The 16,965-nt window shown below is 37.0% G+C and overlaps 1 protein-coding gene across 1 annotated transcript; it reads right to left on the bottom strand.

Annotated features, from left to right (window-relative positions):
- Nucleotides 1-16,015: 16,015 nt before the first annotated feature.
- On the bottom strand, nucleotides 16,016-16,725 carry LOC118852023 (60S ribosomal protein L29-like). The gene has a single exon (XM_036761648.1). It carries the CDS (start codon nucleotides 16,721-16,723, stop codon nucleotides 16,016-16,018), a length of 708 nt encoding a protein of 235 aa, XP_036617543.1. The 5' UTR covers nucleotides 16,724-16,725.
- Between the last annotated feature and the right edge of the window lie 240 nt (nucleotides 16,726-16,965).

The following is a 16,965-nucleotide window of genomic DNA, read 5'->3' as shown; positions in this document are numbered from 1 at the left end:
TATCAAAGGTCAGTTTGGTTCCCTGTCTCCCATTACACAAACACACGCACACACATACACACACACACACACACGTGTATATATGTGTGTATATGTATGTATATATATGTATGTATATACGTATACACACACACACATATATATATACATACATGAACACACATATATTTGGCCTGGAAACATCAGAATGTGTCTTGTATTTTGCTTGGGGTTCTAACATGAGATCAATATCAGCTACAAACAAATATAAACAAATGACAAAAAATGCAGAATTAACTCATAACTGAGCCTCTTGATGATATATATATATACATATATACATGTATATGTGTACATGTATGTATGTATTTATGTAATTTCCTTTCTGGAAGGCATCAAACAATTTTACCCTTTGTTGGGTTCTATTTTCTTCCTGGATCTATACAACTCATATGACTGATAGCAGGTCTAGATTGCTCCTCAGGGTGAATAGTCTCCTGACTTATTGTGCTGATGTTTATTCCTTACATACAGCAAAAATGGCTTGTAGCCATCTCTGGAGGTCCAAACAGGTAAAGAACCTCAACTTCCATTGCTAACTTCTTTAACAAAAACTCAAGATCTTTATTCCTACTCTCTTTTGTTCAAGTTCTTTACTCCCCTTCTGTGTCTCTGGCCAATGCCTTCCTCAGGCCCATGGGGCTCCCCATAGTTGTTGTGTGGATATACAATCCTTTCTCCATATCCCCACCTGCAACCTAGTATCTTTGTGTCTATCTCTCTCCCTAAATTTTGATATGTGCCTGTGTGTGACTAAGTGGGTACATACATGTATGAGTGCAAATGTATACATGTTTATGCTTTCATGTGTGCCTCTATCTCCTTTTAAAAATCAACCCAAAGGACCAGCTCAGGGAGGTGGATTCCACTGTTTTTGGGGTGTTGCCTCAGCTCTTGCTGTGATGTTGGTAGTACTGCTTCAGCTTTGGAGCTAAGAACTGGACACAGGGCATGCAGCAAAAGGAAGGCATGGGACTTGGAGGATTCCTATCTTTTCCATTAGCAGAAGAGAGGAAGATGGGTTAGCCCAACTCTTCTTGACACTTGCCCAGTCATGCAAACTACATATCCTTAATGTTTAACTTTTAAAAGGCAAAGAGACATTTAGGTTGCCCTATTGCATGTAGTTTCTGTATATATGTATATACATATATATATATATATATATATATATATACACACACATATATATACATATGTATATAAGGAAAAAAAATAGTTTGGGGAACTTCATGTGTGGGAACTTCCTTAGCAGTTATGAATTTCAACATAAGATTTAGTAGATAAGTTCCAGACCATTGGCTAAGGTTAAGTTATTTTCCTTAGGTTACACAATTAGCAAATTAGGAGAGAAGAAATGAGGGTAGAAAGGTAAGAGGAAGGAGAGAGTGAAGAAGAGATGGAAGGAGGGAGGGAAGGAGGAAGGGAAACAGAGACAGAGAGAGACAGGTCAGGGGGGTCTTCATGACTCCACTTCCAGCATACAGTCCCTTGTACCATGCAGTCTCTAAGCCTATTGGAGACACTAAAAAGATTTATTGATTAATGATCATTTAAAAAAGGACTTGGATTAGAAGAAAGTATCCTCTATGAGGATTTTATTAATATAAAAGGAGATAACCAAACTCACCGACTCATGAGAAGAACAGTGTTATACGAAATCTCCTTTGATTATAAATTCTCCAGATGGCCTGGCATTATTTGCAGGCCAGTCAGGCTAAGGTAGGTCGAATAAGCCTTGTCTGCTACTGGGCTTTGCCAGTTAAATAGTAATTGCCTTTTGTAAGCTTTGACATCAGCCTCAAGAAAGAAAATCTCAGTCTTTGGATAAGAGATACAAAGATGTGGTGCTTTTAATCTTCTCCGGGCTGGGAAAACAGATAGACAGATAACTGTAAGACACAGCAATAACCTTGAAATATTGGTTCTGATGGTTGCACACTGTTAAGATAATGAATTGAGCCAATAAATGATAATAAATTGAACTCCTCTGATTAACCAGCAGTCATGTACAAATGGTCTAAAGAAACAAGTTCGATGTCTTTTCCTGTAATCAAAACTGGGTAAAATAAGTGAAAAATTAAAGGAATAAAAGAATCAGTTTGGTGTCAAAAAGTTAAGAGGTCCTCTTCATTGTTAGATTTAATATTCTATTAAATGCAAATATTTCACATTCTAATAAAAATCAAGTTACATGCTGAATAAATAAGAGGAGAAAAGAACAAGAAACATAAAAAAAACAGAACACTGCAAAGCAAGTCACGTGATTTATATGTGCAATGGACCTTGGTGACCATTTAGTGCAGCACTCTCATTATTTTCTTGAGTTTTAGATTTTTTTAGTTAGATTTTTTATTTTTAGTTTACAATACTTAGTTCTACATGTTCTTGAGTTTCACATTTTCTTCCTTTCCCTCCCCTCCTCCCCAAAACAGCATGCAGTCTGATATAGATTCTACATAAACCTTTGCATTAAATTTACTCACACAACAGTCAAGTTGCAAAGAAGAATCATGACCAATGGAATGAGTCATGAGAGAGAAGAAACAAAACCAAAAAGGGAGAAAAAATAAAAAGAGACAGCAAATAGTTTGTCTCAGTTAGACAGATTATTTTTGCCCAGGTTATACAGGTATCAAAACCAATATTTGGACCCAGGTCCTTTAACTTTGTAGTCACACTTTTTTCCTTTATACAAAGGAAACCTAAGTTCTAGGTCTGTCTTTTTGATGCATCTTTGGTCATGTTATTGGCTCTCTGGGTGCTCAGCTTTCTTATGTGTTAAAAGGAAGAAAGTTCATTAGGTGACCCTTAAGATTTCCTTCCAGCTTTAAGCTTATAGGTTAACCATTATGGAACAAAGAGAGCCTAAAGTAAGGAAGATACACACTTATAATGACTGGTGTAAGTAGGCTCCAGAAAGGCAGAAAGAGAAATTGCTCAGGAAACATACTACTCAAAAAGGAGTTTGCCTAATTGAGTAGGGAAAACAGATAGAAAGCACTCCCACTGGTACCTAAGAAAAGGATTTTTTTTTAAAGTAAAAAGGCCCCAAGATAAAGCTTTTAATGTGGTGAGTAGATCCTCTGTGCATGGTATTCGAAGGAACCACATAGGACAAGAAGGAGCAAGTGGCTTGGTACCTAAGAAAAGGATTTTTTTTTAAAGTAAAAAGGCCCCAAGATAAAGCTTTTAATGTGGTGAGTAGATCCTCTGTGCATGGTATTCGAAGGAACCACATAGGACAAGAAGGAGCAAGTGGCTTGTATTCTGCACCAATGAAAGGAATAACCACACTGAAAAGATTTTGAATCCCTGGAAGTATAATCACTCAACTAGCATGCTTTCATATGCCTATAGGTACCTTTGATTTCTTCTGAAAACTGTTTGTTTATATACTCCTTGCCTATTGATCAATTGGGCAATGACTCTCTCATTTTTTTTTATTTGACTTAGTTCCCTACATATAATGAGAAATGTGGCCTTTATTAGAGAAACATGCTATATTTTGATATTGTCTATAGTACCTTTCAACAAAATGTAGTTTCTCTGATTATATTATTTATTTGGGTCTATTTTTGCTTTTGCTTTGTCTGAGATCATGATTGCTACCCCTGACTTTTTTTTACGTTAGCTGAAACATAATAGATTCTGCTCCAGCCTCTTATTTTAAATCTCTGTGTGTTTTTCATCTCAAGTACACCTCTCGTGAATAACACACTGTTGGATTCTGCTTTCTAATCCATTATACTATCTGCTTCCGTTTTATAGGTGAGTTCATCCCATTCGTATTCACAGTTATTCCTACTGTATTTTTTCCTCCCACCTTTCTTTTTGTCCTTCTATCTCTTTTTACCCTAGCCCTCTTAAGAAGCCTGTTCTCTTTTTGACCACTACTTCCCTTAATCCACATTCTCATTTATCATCCACCTTTTCTCATATCCCCTTCCCTTCCTACTTCCCTGTTGGGTAAGATAGATTTCTATAACTAACCGATTATGTATATTGTATGTGTGTATATACATTGTGTGTGTTTCTATGTGTGGGTATCTGTGTGTGTGTATATATGTGTATGTGTGCATGTGTGTATGTATATTTATATATTCTTCCCTCTTTGAAAAAATTCTGAGAGTAAGGTTCAGACATTGCTCCACGCTATTTTCCACTCCAGTATAAAAATTGACCCTTCGGCACCACTTTTTTGTGAGATATTTTTTTCTCATTCTCCCTTTCCCTTCTCCCTCCTCCCAGTGTATCCCTCATTCTCACCCCTTTATGTTTTTTGAGCTTATTTGACCATAATTAACTCATACCCTTTCCTTTTGTCTATGTGTATTCTTTCTAACTACCCTAATAATGATAAAGTTCTTAGAAATTCCATGTATCATCTTCCCATATGGGAAAATAGTTTAACCTTATTGAGTCCTTATGATTCTTCTTTCATGTTTACATTTTTATTTTTCTCTTGTCATTTATTTGAATGTCAAATTTTCTACTTAGCTCTGATCTTTTCATCAGGAATGCTTGAAAGTCCTTTATTTTGATGTTAAATATCTATTTTCCACCAAATTATTAAACTCAGCTTTTTCCTAGGCAGGTGATTTCTAGCTCCTTTGCCTTCCAGAATATCATATCCCATGCCTTCCACCATTTTATTGTGGAAGATGATAAATCATGTGTGATCCTCACTGTGGCTCCTTCATATTTGAATTGCTTTTTTCTGCTGCTTGAAATATTTTCTCTTTGACCTGGGAGCTCTGGAATTTGGCTATTATATTCCTAAGAGTTTTAATTTTGGGATCTCCTTCAGAACATGATTAGTGGATTCTTTCAATTTCTATTTTACCCACTGGATCTAAGATATCAGGGCAGTTTCCCTTGATAGTTTCTTAAAATATGATCTCTTTCTTTCTTTCTTTGATCATAGCTTTCAGGTAGTCCAATAATACTTAAATTATCTATCGTGGATCTATTTTCTAGGTCAGTTGTTTCCCAATGAGTTATTTAACATCTTCTATGTTTTCATTCTTTTGACTCTGTTTAATTGTTTCTTTCTTTGGGGGGGGGGCGGAATTTGAATTCAGATCCTCCTGACTCTAGGACTAGACTCTCTATCCACTACACCATTTAGCTGCCCCTGTTTAGGTGTTTCTTGATGTCTCACAAAGTAATCAGCCTCTACTTGCCCAATTCTAAGTTTTAAGGAATTTTTTTTTCAGTGAGAATTGTGTACTTCTTTTTTCCATTTGGCCAATTCTAGTTTTTGAGTTTTTTCTTCAGTGAATTTTTATACCTTCTTTTCCATTTGGCCAATCCTATTTTTTATTCAATTCTTTTCTTCAGTGAATTTTTGTGCCTCTTTTTACCATTAAGTCAATTCTGTTTTTAAGGTATTATTTTCTTAAGTATTTTGTGCATCTTTTATTGAACAGTTAATTTTCTTTTCATAATTTTCTTGCATCACTCTCATTTCTTTTCCCAATTTTCCCTCTACTATCCATGCCTTTATTAAACTTTTCTAGGAATTCTTGTTGTGTTTGGGTCCAATTAACATTAGCATTTTTTTTTCTTTGAAGCTTTGGTTGTAGCTGTTTTTAACACTGTTGTCTTCTTCTGAGTTTGTGTCTTGGTCGTCCTTGCCACCATAATAAGATTTTTATGATTGTTGTTGTTTTTTTTTTTGTTTTGGGGGTTTTTTTGTCATTTGCTCATTTTCCCAGACTATTTCTTGACTTTGAACTTTATGTGAAAGTTGGCCTCCACTCACCTAAGGATGGGGAGGCACTATCCTAAGCTTCAGGCTTTTTCATGTTGCTATTTTCAGAGACAGTTTTTGGTATAAGTTTTTGGTGCTTCCAAGGTGGCATGATCTGGGAGAGGTGTGGTCATGGCTTTCCTGGTCTGTGCTCCAGTCCTCACCCAGTAAGGGCCCTGGTTCCCCTGCAGCCAAAAGAACTAGCACTTTTTCTTGACCCTGAAACTGTAACCAAGTCCCCTACTGTCCTGTAGCCACAGGTGCTAGAGCTCCTCTCTACCTTGTAACTGTGATCAGAGGCTCTGCTTCCTTGTGACCAACCACAAGCACTGCTCTCCACCCTGGAACTGCAACCAAGAATTGTGTAAAGGCAATTCAGTGGCCAAACAGCTCCAGATCTTGCACCCAGTGCCAGCAAAAGGTCCCCATAATATCTTTATGGCCAGTTGCTGACTCCTTTACCATCTCTGGATTGAAACCTCCCAAAGCTGCTGCTACTGCTGCAATGGCTGCCATTGAGTAAGCTCCAGGTCAGCCCTATCCCAGTGTCACAGATCTCTCCTGCTCCCCACCTAAGTTTTCTTAGGCTGCAAAAATGTCTCACCCCCAACCTTTTGTTTGCTCTGACACTCTGTAATTCATGTAATTAAAGTTGTTTAGAGGGGAATATTGGAAGAGTTTGGCTGGGTTGCTGCCTCTACTCCACCATCTTGGCTTTTCCCCTAACTCACATTTTTAATTGCCTAATATGTTTCAAAGACTGTGCAAAGTACCAGGGATAGAAAGAAATGTAAAGACAGTTTCTGCCCTCAAGGAACTCACAGTCTAATGAGAAGAACACATGCAAACAACTATGTACAAACAAGATATGTACAGAAAAAAATTGAAGATAATCTCAAAGGAAAGACACTAAGATTAAGGAGGACTAGTAAGGCTTCTTGTAGGAGATGGAACTTTTGCTGAGACTTGAAGGAAGCTTGGAAAAGAAGGAGTCAGAATTAAGAAAGAAGTTCTAGGCATGGGGCAAAGCTAGTAAAAATCCTTGCAGTTGGGAGACAGAATGTTTTGTTTGAGGAACAACAAGGCCACTTTTACTGGATCAAGGGGTACCTAGAGGACAGTTAGACATAAGACAACTGGAAAGGTACAATGGATCCAGTTATGAAAAGCTTTAAAAGCTAGATGACTTTTTATTTGACACTGAAGGTAATAGGGAACTACTAGAGCTTGTTGAATGGGGAACTACGTGGTCAGACGTACATTTTGGGAAGATCAGTTTGACATCTGCAGGAAGAATGGATTAGAGTAGGGAGAGAATTAAGGAGTGAGACCAACCAGCAGGCTATATCAATAGTTCAGGCTTGAGGTGATTACTAGGGCATGTGCCAGTTTTGGGAGTGTCAGAGAAGAGAGCAATGCACGTACGAGAGATGTTACAAAGGTACAAATGGCAGAACAGAGGTTTCACATTTGTTTGTTTGTTTGGTTTTTGTCTTGGCCAAATAATTACTGCCCTAATGGATCTTATCCTGGTGATCAGTTTTTCAGTATTTAAATTGGTTGGTCCCCAGAGAGCAGTCTGTCACTAGATAATAGTCAAAGCCTTCCAGGGTGAGAGAACCTGCCAGCATTGATGTTTGGATGATGTAGCCTTCAAGAACCCAGGGTATCATCTATATTATAATGAAACACCAACCTAGAAAATTACAGAGCAGAATTTTACATGTGTAACTAACAGCATCCCAATATATAAGTTTAAAAAGTTTAATCTGGGCTAACCAAAGACAAAATTGAGAAGTTAATTAATTGACTAGTGACTCCATATTTTTATCCGTTCCTTGTTCTTTTTTCGCTTCTCTTCATGTCAATTCTTATGCTTCTCTTATCACTCATGGAGAGAGGAAAATGATTTAACAGACTCAATCACTTTAAGGTAGTAGGGACTCAACTTGACATTCTCCTTAAGAGCATTTACCATATGGAGAGGGATTGACTATACCCGAAGAAATAATTCACTAATGAAGAGAACTCTAACCATCATCATCATCGTCGTCAGATGTTTAGCACAAGGACCCCCTATAATCCTATATTCTAAGCAACTGGCTATTCTGTTCTTGTAAAAGGTCAGTTCTAATAATAAATACCTTCTACCTCCTGCTCATTTTACTCCAACCTGATTAGTATAAACTTTTTTTGGACCAAAACTGTGATTCAATTAATATAAAGGAATCCCAGTGAGGAAATTTCTTCTACCAAGGCAGATTGACATCTGCTTTGCAAATTTTAGAGAATTAGCTGGTGGTGCTGAGAGTTTAAACCACTTTCCTATGGTATTACAGCCAGCATATGTCAAAGATGGATTTTAAACACATCTTCTTGACTCAGAGACCAACTCTTTACCCACTACTGTTTTTCAGTAGGTATTTTAACCCCATTACTTTTTTTGTTCTCAGTTGCTGTCCAAACTCTGAAAATGTGAAATGTACTGGTTCTATTTTTAAAGATAATTTTTTTTTCTTTTACTCCTAGTTACTGAACTGATTCACAATCAGCTTGTAACTTATTAGCCCATGGTAATGCTTGCAGAGTGAATATTAAACTATTTGATTTTCTGGTGTTTTCATGATATTCCATAAAGTATTTTTTAATATCTACACGCTAACAATATTTTCTCTCTGAAGGGCTTTGCTCCTCTGAAAAAAATCTTACTACACGAGAGCCTCAGCCCTAAATCTCATCTCAGTTGTACGTCAGCAGATGTCTGATTACATTACCTCTGCCATCTATGGCAATGAAAGGCCCAGCTGAGCCCATGCTGCTTTACAAGTGTTCTGAACCCAGGAGGCTGGCGTAGCAAACATCCACATGCTAATTGTGGCATTAATCTCCAACCATCCACTGCCTAGAGATGTTAGTAGTGTATCAAAAGCATGTTGTCATTTAAAAGCACTCTATCAAGCTCACATAGTTCTACATTTCATTGTTATTCCAACAGTAATTGGTAAGAGGCTAAGAAAATACCTCTACAGATTTTGAAAGAATAATATAAATAAATGAAGGGAGGGATGGATGAAAAACCATTTATTGTGCTCATTATGTGCCAGGCACTGTGTTGAGAGCTAAGCTTATAAATACTTAAGATAGTCTTTGCCCTTAATGAGCTGACATTCTAATAATTGGGGGAAGGAGAAGGAGACAATAAACATAGGAAGTGGTGAGCAAGTAAGGGACTTTGGATCTGGGGATTTACAAGGATGATGAGCTGGTCCATAGGCAGTGAATTGATATGCCCTTTCCAGAAGCAATGGTATTATTAATTTGTTTATTATATCTGAAGCAAGAAGAAGAAAATAAGGACTGTGGTATTAGAAAGACATAAGGGAGGCAGCTAGGTGACTCAGTGAGTAGAGCACTGGCCCTGAAGTCAGGAGGATCTGAGTTCAAATCCAGCCTCAGACACTTCACACACTTACCAGCTGTGTGACCTTGGGTAAATCACTTAACCCCAATTGCCCTACCTTCCCCCTCCAAAAAAAAAACATAAGGACATGTCAGGACAGATGGCATATGACCCAGGTGGATGGTGAGATGGGTTATGAAGTATGGCTGGATTATATATTGAAGATTGTAAGATTATATACTGAAGATATGGTCCAATCTGATTCCTTTGGGGAAAGTCATTCCACATGCCTGATTAATTGAGGGGTTCCTCCTGTGAGAACCTCAACTTTTTAAAGCAGTTTGAATGTAAAACATTCTAAAATATATTACATATTATCCTACTTTCTTTAAAAGGTTAATTTTATTGGCATGTTTTCTTCTCACATTGCCTAAATTCCCCCTGTATTCCTCTTTCACAACCCCAAGAGATACTCCATATAATAACAAAGATTTTTTTTTAAAAAAAGAAAACAATAAAGAAGAAGAAAATCAGCAAAACCACTCTACACATTGAAAAAACTGAGAATCCATGCAATGTTTCATCCCAGCCTTTGCAAAGGAGTAGTGGGAGGTAATTTCTCATCTTCCTTCCTTCCTTCCTTCTCCCTCCCCTCCTCCTCCTGCTGGTCCTCCTCCTCCTCCTGCTGCTCCTCCTCCTCCTCCTTCTTTTTCTGAAGACTGTACTTTGTAATTTAGCAACATTTCTTTTCAATTTTTTATAGTTATTGTTTTTTACATTTACATTGTTATAGTTATTGGACAAATTGTTTTCTTGGCTCTGTTTATTTTAAATCAGTTCATGTAAATCTTTCCATGTTTTTTTTTCTCTATTCATTATATTTGCTGTTTCTTAAAGCACAGTAATTTTCTACCACATGAATATACCATTATTTAATCATTCCTCCAATCTATAGGCATCTACTTTGTTTCTAATTCTTTGCAACCACAAAAAAGTGCTGCTATAAATATTTTGGCTTATATAGAGATTTTATTTTTTATCAGTTAGCTCTTTGATATAGTGAGTCAATGGGTGTAGATAATTTAGCCACTTTATTTTGTATGATTCCAAATTACTTTTTGGATTGGTTGTACTAATTCATTTTCACCAAAAATTAATTTCATTTGGGTAAAAAATGAAACCCAAACTCTTAGATGTTACATCTAAGGCCCTTAACAATACAGCCTGATGTTACATTTATCTGTTTCTATTCACATAATTTATTCGCCAGTAATATTAGAATATTTATTGCTTTCCCAACATGTCCTTAACTTTTCTGCCTATACATCTTCTTTTACTGGTATTCCCATCTGATATGTCTTCTTTCTCCATCTTTAACTAACAGTAGCCTACCCTTTCTTGGGGCCTAGTTTAAATATTACCTTCCCTGTGAAGATGTTTCTTAGTGTGCCTATCCTTCCACTATGCCTCCAATATCAACTATTCCTTTCTTTTGTCACATTTGCCAATTTTCTGGATGGGACATGAAAATTTAGGGCTATTTTGATGTAGTTTTCTTTACTATTTGCTATTTGGAGTGTTCTTTTCAATTGGCTGTTAATAGTAATTCTTCCTTTGAGAACTTTTTGTTCCTGTCTGGCAACCATTTGTCAGAGAATGACTTTTGCTCTAATATATTTCTGTTTTCAATAAATTTTGAATGCCAAACCTTTGTTTGAGAAATTTCATAAAAGCACCTTTTCCCTCCCCTCCCCCCACCATTCAACTTATGCAAGAGGCGTTCATTGTTCTTGTGCAAAAGCTTTTCCGTATCACATAATTTAAGTTTTCTATTTTTTAATTGCCTCCATTAGTTAACAATACTACTCATAAATGTGAAAGGTATATGGTCAGCTTCTCTTCTAATTTTTAATAGTATGAACTTTAATCTTTACTTATCATTTATCTACTTTGACTTTATTGTATAATACAATGTAAGATGTTAATTTAAACCTAATTTCTGCCCGATGGATCTCAGTTTTCCTAATACTTCTTATCAAATAGGGAGTCCTTTCCTAAAGAATTCATGTTTTGGGATAATGGAACGCTGGGTTACTGAATTCTATCATTTCTTATTCTCCCTTGATTTCCTTACTTTCTTAAACTCAATATGATGAACATTATTTCAGACTGTGTCCATGATTCATCTTTTACTACCCTGCCCCAAAATTTTTAATAGTTTCATTTGGGTAAAAAATGAAACCCAAACTCTTAGATGTTACATCTAAGGCCCTTAACAATACAGCCTGATGTTACATTTATCTGTTTCTATTCACATAATTTATTCACCAGTAATATTAGAATATTTATTGCTTTCCCAACATGTCCTTAACTTTTCTGCCTATACATCTTCTTTCACTAGTATTCCCATCTAATATGTCTTCTTTCTCCATCTTTAACTAACAGTAGCCTACTCTTTCTTGGGGCCTAGTTTAAATATTAGCTTCCCTGTGAAGATGTTTCTGATATCAGTGACATGTACCTCCCCCTTCTCTGACTCCATCACATCAATCCATCCCACCACCTCTTATATTCTTCCTTCTATTTAAATATATATATATATATATATATATATATACATATATGTATACATATCTACACATATATATTTGACTTACAGAAAATGTTAGCTCTTGGAAAACAAGGTTATAATCTGGTTCTTCTTTGCATTCCTCATGGCAACTACAGCAATGTCATAATCAAAAATTAGGCAAAAATGTCTCTTTTTTAAGGCAGACAGCAATAATCTGAGTGGAGCTATAGAAATAGTGAGTAAAAGACATAAGCTCCTCCTGGACTCTTTAGGGTTACTGAAGTAATTTGTCTTAAGGCTTGTTGCAAATAAATTTATTGCCTTACATGATCTTAACATGCATGAGAGAAAAATTGTCAAGAGAGTTTTAAGCCTTCATTTTGCTCTTTTAAATCAAATTATGATTTACAATAAACACAGAAACTTCTACTCTCTATACTCTTGATATAATCATGTGACTAGGATAAAATATTCTGCCATAGAAAATAATCTGGGAAAGCCTTCCTCCTCTTGACTTAAATGTATTTATTTGTATGAGCATCTACATACATATGTAGATACATATATTTATGTATCTATGCATAATATATACACACATTTAAATCAATATAAACTTGATAAATGTGTGACCATTGTCACAAATATCTTAAAGGGACAAGAAATAATGGCCAGCCTACTAGTACATATAAGTATACAGGATGAGTCCCTGTGTACTTAGGCTCATCCTCAGGTGACCAACAGATTCCAAGCTATGATGAAGATTTGGAGATTGTAACATATTGAAGTAATTGATTGAAGAGAAAATATTTCTAAAGGTAGGAGGGTAAAACAGAAAGAGTGATGTAGAGTCAGAAGATTTGTTTTCAAATACTGACTTTGTTCCTTAGAAATTATGAGACCTTAAAGATGTCTCTCTCCTTCTTAGGGCCTCATGATCTTCATCTGGAAAAGGCAGGAACTGGACTAGATAATAGCTACCATACCTTCTTGGTCTCCCCTACCTAGAATTCTATTTGTCAATATTTCAAGTGTTTATGATTAAACTCAGGCCTTACCCTGTAAGAAGTCAGTTACCAAATCTTGTCAGTTCTATTTTCATTTCCCAAGTTCAGACCCATATCATCTCTTGCCTAAACTATTGCACTTGTCTCCCTGCCTGAAGCATTGCCCCTCTCCAAACCAACTTGCCAAAGTAATATTCCATTTCTGACCATGTTACTCCCTAACTTGGGAAATTTGAGGGGTACCCTTTTGACTTTAGAATCAAATGCAAACTTCTCATCTAACGTTTCAAGTCCTTACAACCTAGATTCGACCAATCTTTCCAGAAAAATTATACACGACTTGCCCTTCATATACTCTTGATTTCAGCAATACTGGCTTTTATACAGTTCTTTACACATTCCACTGCCTCTCAAGTCTACATGCCTTTGTGCCTCCTTTCCCTTATGTTTGGAATTTCCTTTCTCCTCACCTCCAATTCTAAGAACGCTGCTTTTCTTCAAAACAGCTTAATAGTGATCCTTCTTTCAAACATCCCTCTATTCTTCTTCTCCCCCTACACATACACACACACACAGACACACACACACACAGAGAGAGAGAGAGAGAGAGACAGAGACAGAGAGAGAGAATTCTTTCACAGTAGTTACTGTAGTTACTTGATAAATGCTTAATAATTGATGGATTGGGATACAGAATCTCATCTAAATTTTGACATTTTGCAGCTTTTAAAAGAAAGGTGAAATTCTGCTATTTGAAGGAAACAATTTGTACTTTAGTGTAAAGCCTCCAAAAGCTATTAGCTTCAGTAAAACTCCTACTTGACACTATGATTTTCTTTCACTGAATATGCTGTTGTAAGAATTTCAACGTGGCTTTGTCAGTCTGGCTATTTTCCAGATAATTTAACTAACACAGTTTAACCCAGAGAAATGAAAAAGAAAACTTATAGTGAGATTTCCCAAAAGAATGTGTACAATAAAGGATGAAAAAGGCTTATTCACTAGAAGGATGAGGAAAAACTGTGAATTCTAAGGCATGACTACTGCATTAGCTTTTTAATGCTGATTTTAACACCCCTAAAGAAAAAAAAAACTAATTTTCCCAGAATATGAAAGACTAAGTACGCTTTTCCCCCATTATAGAAAAGTGCAGAATAGATGAAAAAAATGATGTATAAACCAGCAGAAAAAAGAGCCAGGAATTCAAGATGTGAAATCTAAATACTGATCCAATCTGTTACTATAGCTACATGAGAGGCAATGTTGCTGCCTGGTAGATATATAGAGGGATGGCCCCAGAGGCAAGCAGACCTGGGTTTAATTCTCAGCTCTTATAAATAATGGCTCTGTGACTCTGGGCAAATCATTTAATCTCTCAGTGATCTAAGCAAATTTCTAAGGTAACAAGTTGCAGAGAAGATAGAAAATCCAGAAGATCCTGTATCAGTGAAATCACAGGTCTAGTTTCAATCTGCACATACAATAAAAAAAAAAATTAAAAACCCCACGGTTCAAAAGTTGAATCAAAGTAAAGACTGACTTCACTGTTTTCCTTAACCCATTTTCTTCAGCTTGTAGTCTCTTTGCCCTTCTGCTATGGTCTTTGAGGCTATATCTGCCTGAATTAGAGTACATTAATATCAGTAGTGTACAATAAAGATTGATCTCTATAAAACCATATTGTAGAGGGTAGAATACAAGCAAGAATACCGAAGTTAAAAACTATGTTACCTCAGAACATGATTTTTCCAGAGATTTCTTCCATTCCCCACTGGCTAGTTTCCTCTAACATACTTGTCTAGTATCCTTGTCAAATAAAAAATAAAGCAAGCAAACAAAAAAAAAAAAGGAAATGAAGTTAGTTTGGCACAAACCATTCTCACTGGGACCATGCTACTTAGCTTTTTGTGATAAATGCTTTCTTTTCTATATGTTCACTAAATTCCCTTTTAATATTATGTTCTAGAATTTTGCTTAGAACTGAAGTCAAGTTCAGCGGCCCGTGATATGAAGACATTACTCTCTTCCCTTTATTAAGGAATGTGGGGGTGGCCTTTCTCCAGTAGAAGCACCTGTAACAACAATGTTACTTGCAGCTACTGTGGCTGTGTAAGGCCAATAACACCAGCACACAGGAAGTCTGCTAGCACACATTCTTTGATCTGCTTTTCTAAGGAAATCAACTTAATGGGGTCAATAATCTTACTTTAATTTAAAAATACATATATCATTCACTTAGTTTAGGGGGAAAAGCCAGTACCTTGGACTTCAGAGAGAATACAAACAGAAATTACAAACAGAGAAAATATAAACAGAGCAAATAACACAAATCAATGGACAGGCTTCTAGCCATCTCAACAAAGCTATACAGAGACAGTTACCAGAGAGAGAAGCTCCAACATATGAATTTTCAAAGTTGGGGGACCCTAGACTCTCCACACCAATACTCTTCCAATGAGTGAGCCTCAAGCAAAATGCTAACCTCAGATTATATATCTACTTATTCAGGGTCAGTGGGTGTCACAACCATGTAACTCAAACCCATGTGACCTAGGCCTTCCTGTGACTTAAGCAGGTCATCAAAGACTCCCAATTCAATCAAAGACTCTTGATTGAAACAAAGGCACTTGATTGCTTTAGTACTAAGAAGCACTCCAAAACAAACCAAAAAAAAAAAAAAACCAGCAAAAAGCCCCACTCTGCTTGCCCTTACAGTATCTCTAATGCTCAACAAAGTCATTCAAATATAAGTACTAGTGGTTTGGTAATCACATATACCATTTCCTTTAGTCTCCTGGAATGAACTTAATCTAGGCTTGTTTTCTTTTTTAACTCATTAAGGGCAGTTATGATGTTTCTAATTATCTCCTTGCTTTTCTTAGTATTTTCTAGTATTTTTAATATGCCCTTTCCAGGCCTAAGATCATTCTTCTTGGCAGAAAAAAATATAAGTAATATAAATTGAATAGTTTTGCCTTCTCATCATTTTCCATTATAATTTTCCCAACTATTTCTCTCTATCCCCACCCCTAAGCAAAGTGCCCATTTCTTCTCTAATTATTATCCTTTCCCCAATATTGCTAAAACAAACAAAAAATGGATTTTCATCATCCCTTTTTTTTCTTTTTTTTTTTTTTTTAATGATTCACCATTTCCTTTATTTGTACAAAATAGTGAATAATCATACCCTGGCTAGGAAAAAACGGTGGTTTAGGGTTTAAATAAGTCCTTCTGTTCTGAAGCATCTACTTTGAAGGCTTGGGACTAGCAGCTTTAGCCCCAGCATCTTTGGGTTTGGACTCGGCTGCCTTGGGGTCAGTAGGCTTAGCAGCCTTGGAATCACTGGGCTTTGGGGCCTTAGAATCAGACTTGGCTACCTTGGGACCGGACTTGGAGGCCTTAGCATCAGATTTGGTGGCCTTGGGGCCAGATTTGGTAGCCTTGGGATCAGACTTACTGACCTTGGCAGCAGACTTGGTGGCCTTGGGGTCAGTGGGCTTGGCAGCCTTGGGGTCAGTGGACTTGGCGGCCTTGGGGTCAGTGGGCTTGGCAGCCTTGGGGTCAGTGGTTCTGGCAATCTTAGAGTCAGGCTCTGTGATCCTGGAGCCTGGATGTTTGATGCTGACCCTAGGGCCTGGATGCTTGCTGGCCATCTTGTGGCCAGTACGCCGGGCACTGGCCTTGGAGATCTTGGGCCTGAGGAGCTTGGCCTTGGAGGCCTTGGTGCTCAGGGCCTTGATGGCATCTGCTCTGGCCTTGATGACTTTGGCGTTGGTGGCCTGCATCTTCTTCAGCGCCTTCTTGTTGTGTTTCTTGGCAAAGCACATGTTTCTCAGAAACTTGGGGTCAACCCCTTTCAGAGACTCATATCTCTGTGACCTAGGCTTCTTGATGCCATTTCTGTGCCATTTTCTTGATTGGTTGTGAGTGGTATGGTTCTTAGACTTAGCCATTTTTACACCACAGCCTGCGCTAACAGGCGCTCCACTGACCGGAAGAGGCCAAAAGCCCCCTTTTTTTCTTATTGTAATTGTTTCTCTATTTTATTCTTCATAATGTTCCATCCCTCTTGGGCTGTTATGAACTCCAGAATTTTAAATCATGGATTGCTCTCTCCTTTCGTCAAATCTTTTCAGATCTTTCCTTTATAAGCCTAGGGTATATATCAAATCATGCTAAATTTTGCTCTCTTTTT

Source organism: Trichosurus vulpecula, chromosome 5 (genome assembly GCF_011100635.1).
Source record: "Trichosurus vulpecula isolate mTriVul1 chromosome 5, mTriVul1.pri, whole genome shotgun sequence".
NCBI classification, from domain to species: Eukaryota; Metazoa; Chordata; class Mammalia; order Diprotodontia; family Phalangeridae; genus Trichosurus; species Trichosurus vulpecula.
Note: the sequence above shows the minus strand (reverse complement) of the source record. Positions and strands in the feature narration are given on the sequence as shown.

Excerpts from the sequence above, each read along its gene's own strand:
- LOC118852023 (XM_036761648.1), bottom strand. The coding sequence starts at position 16,723 with ATGGCTAAGTCTAAGAACCATACCACTCACAACCAATCAAGAAAATGG.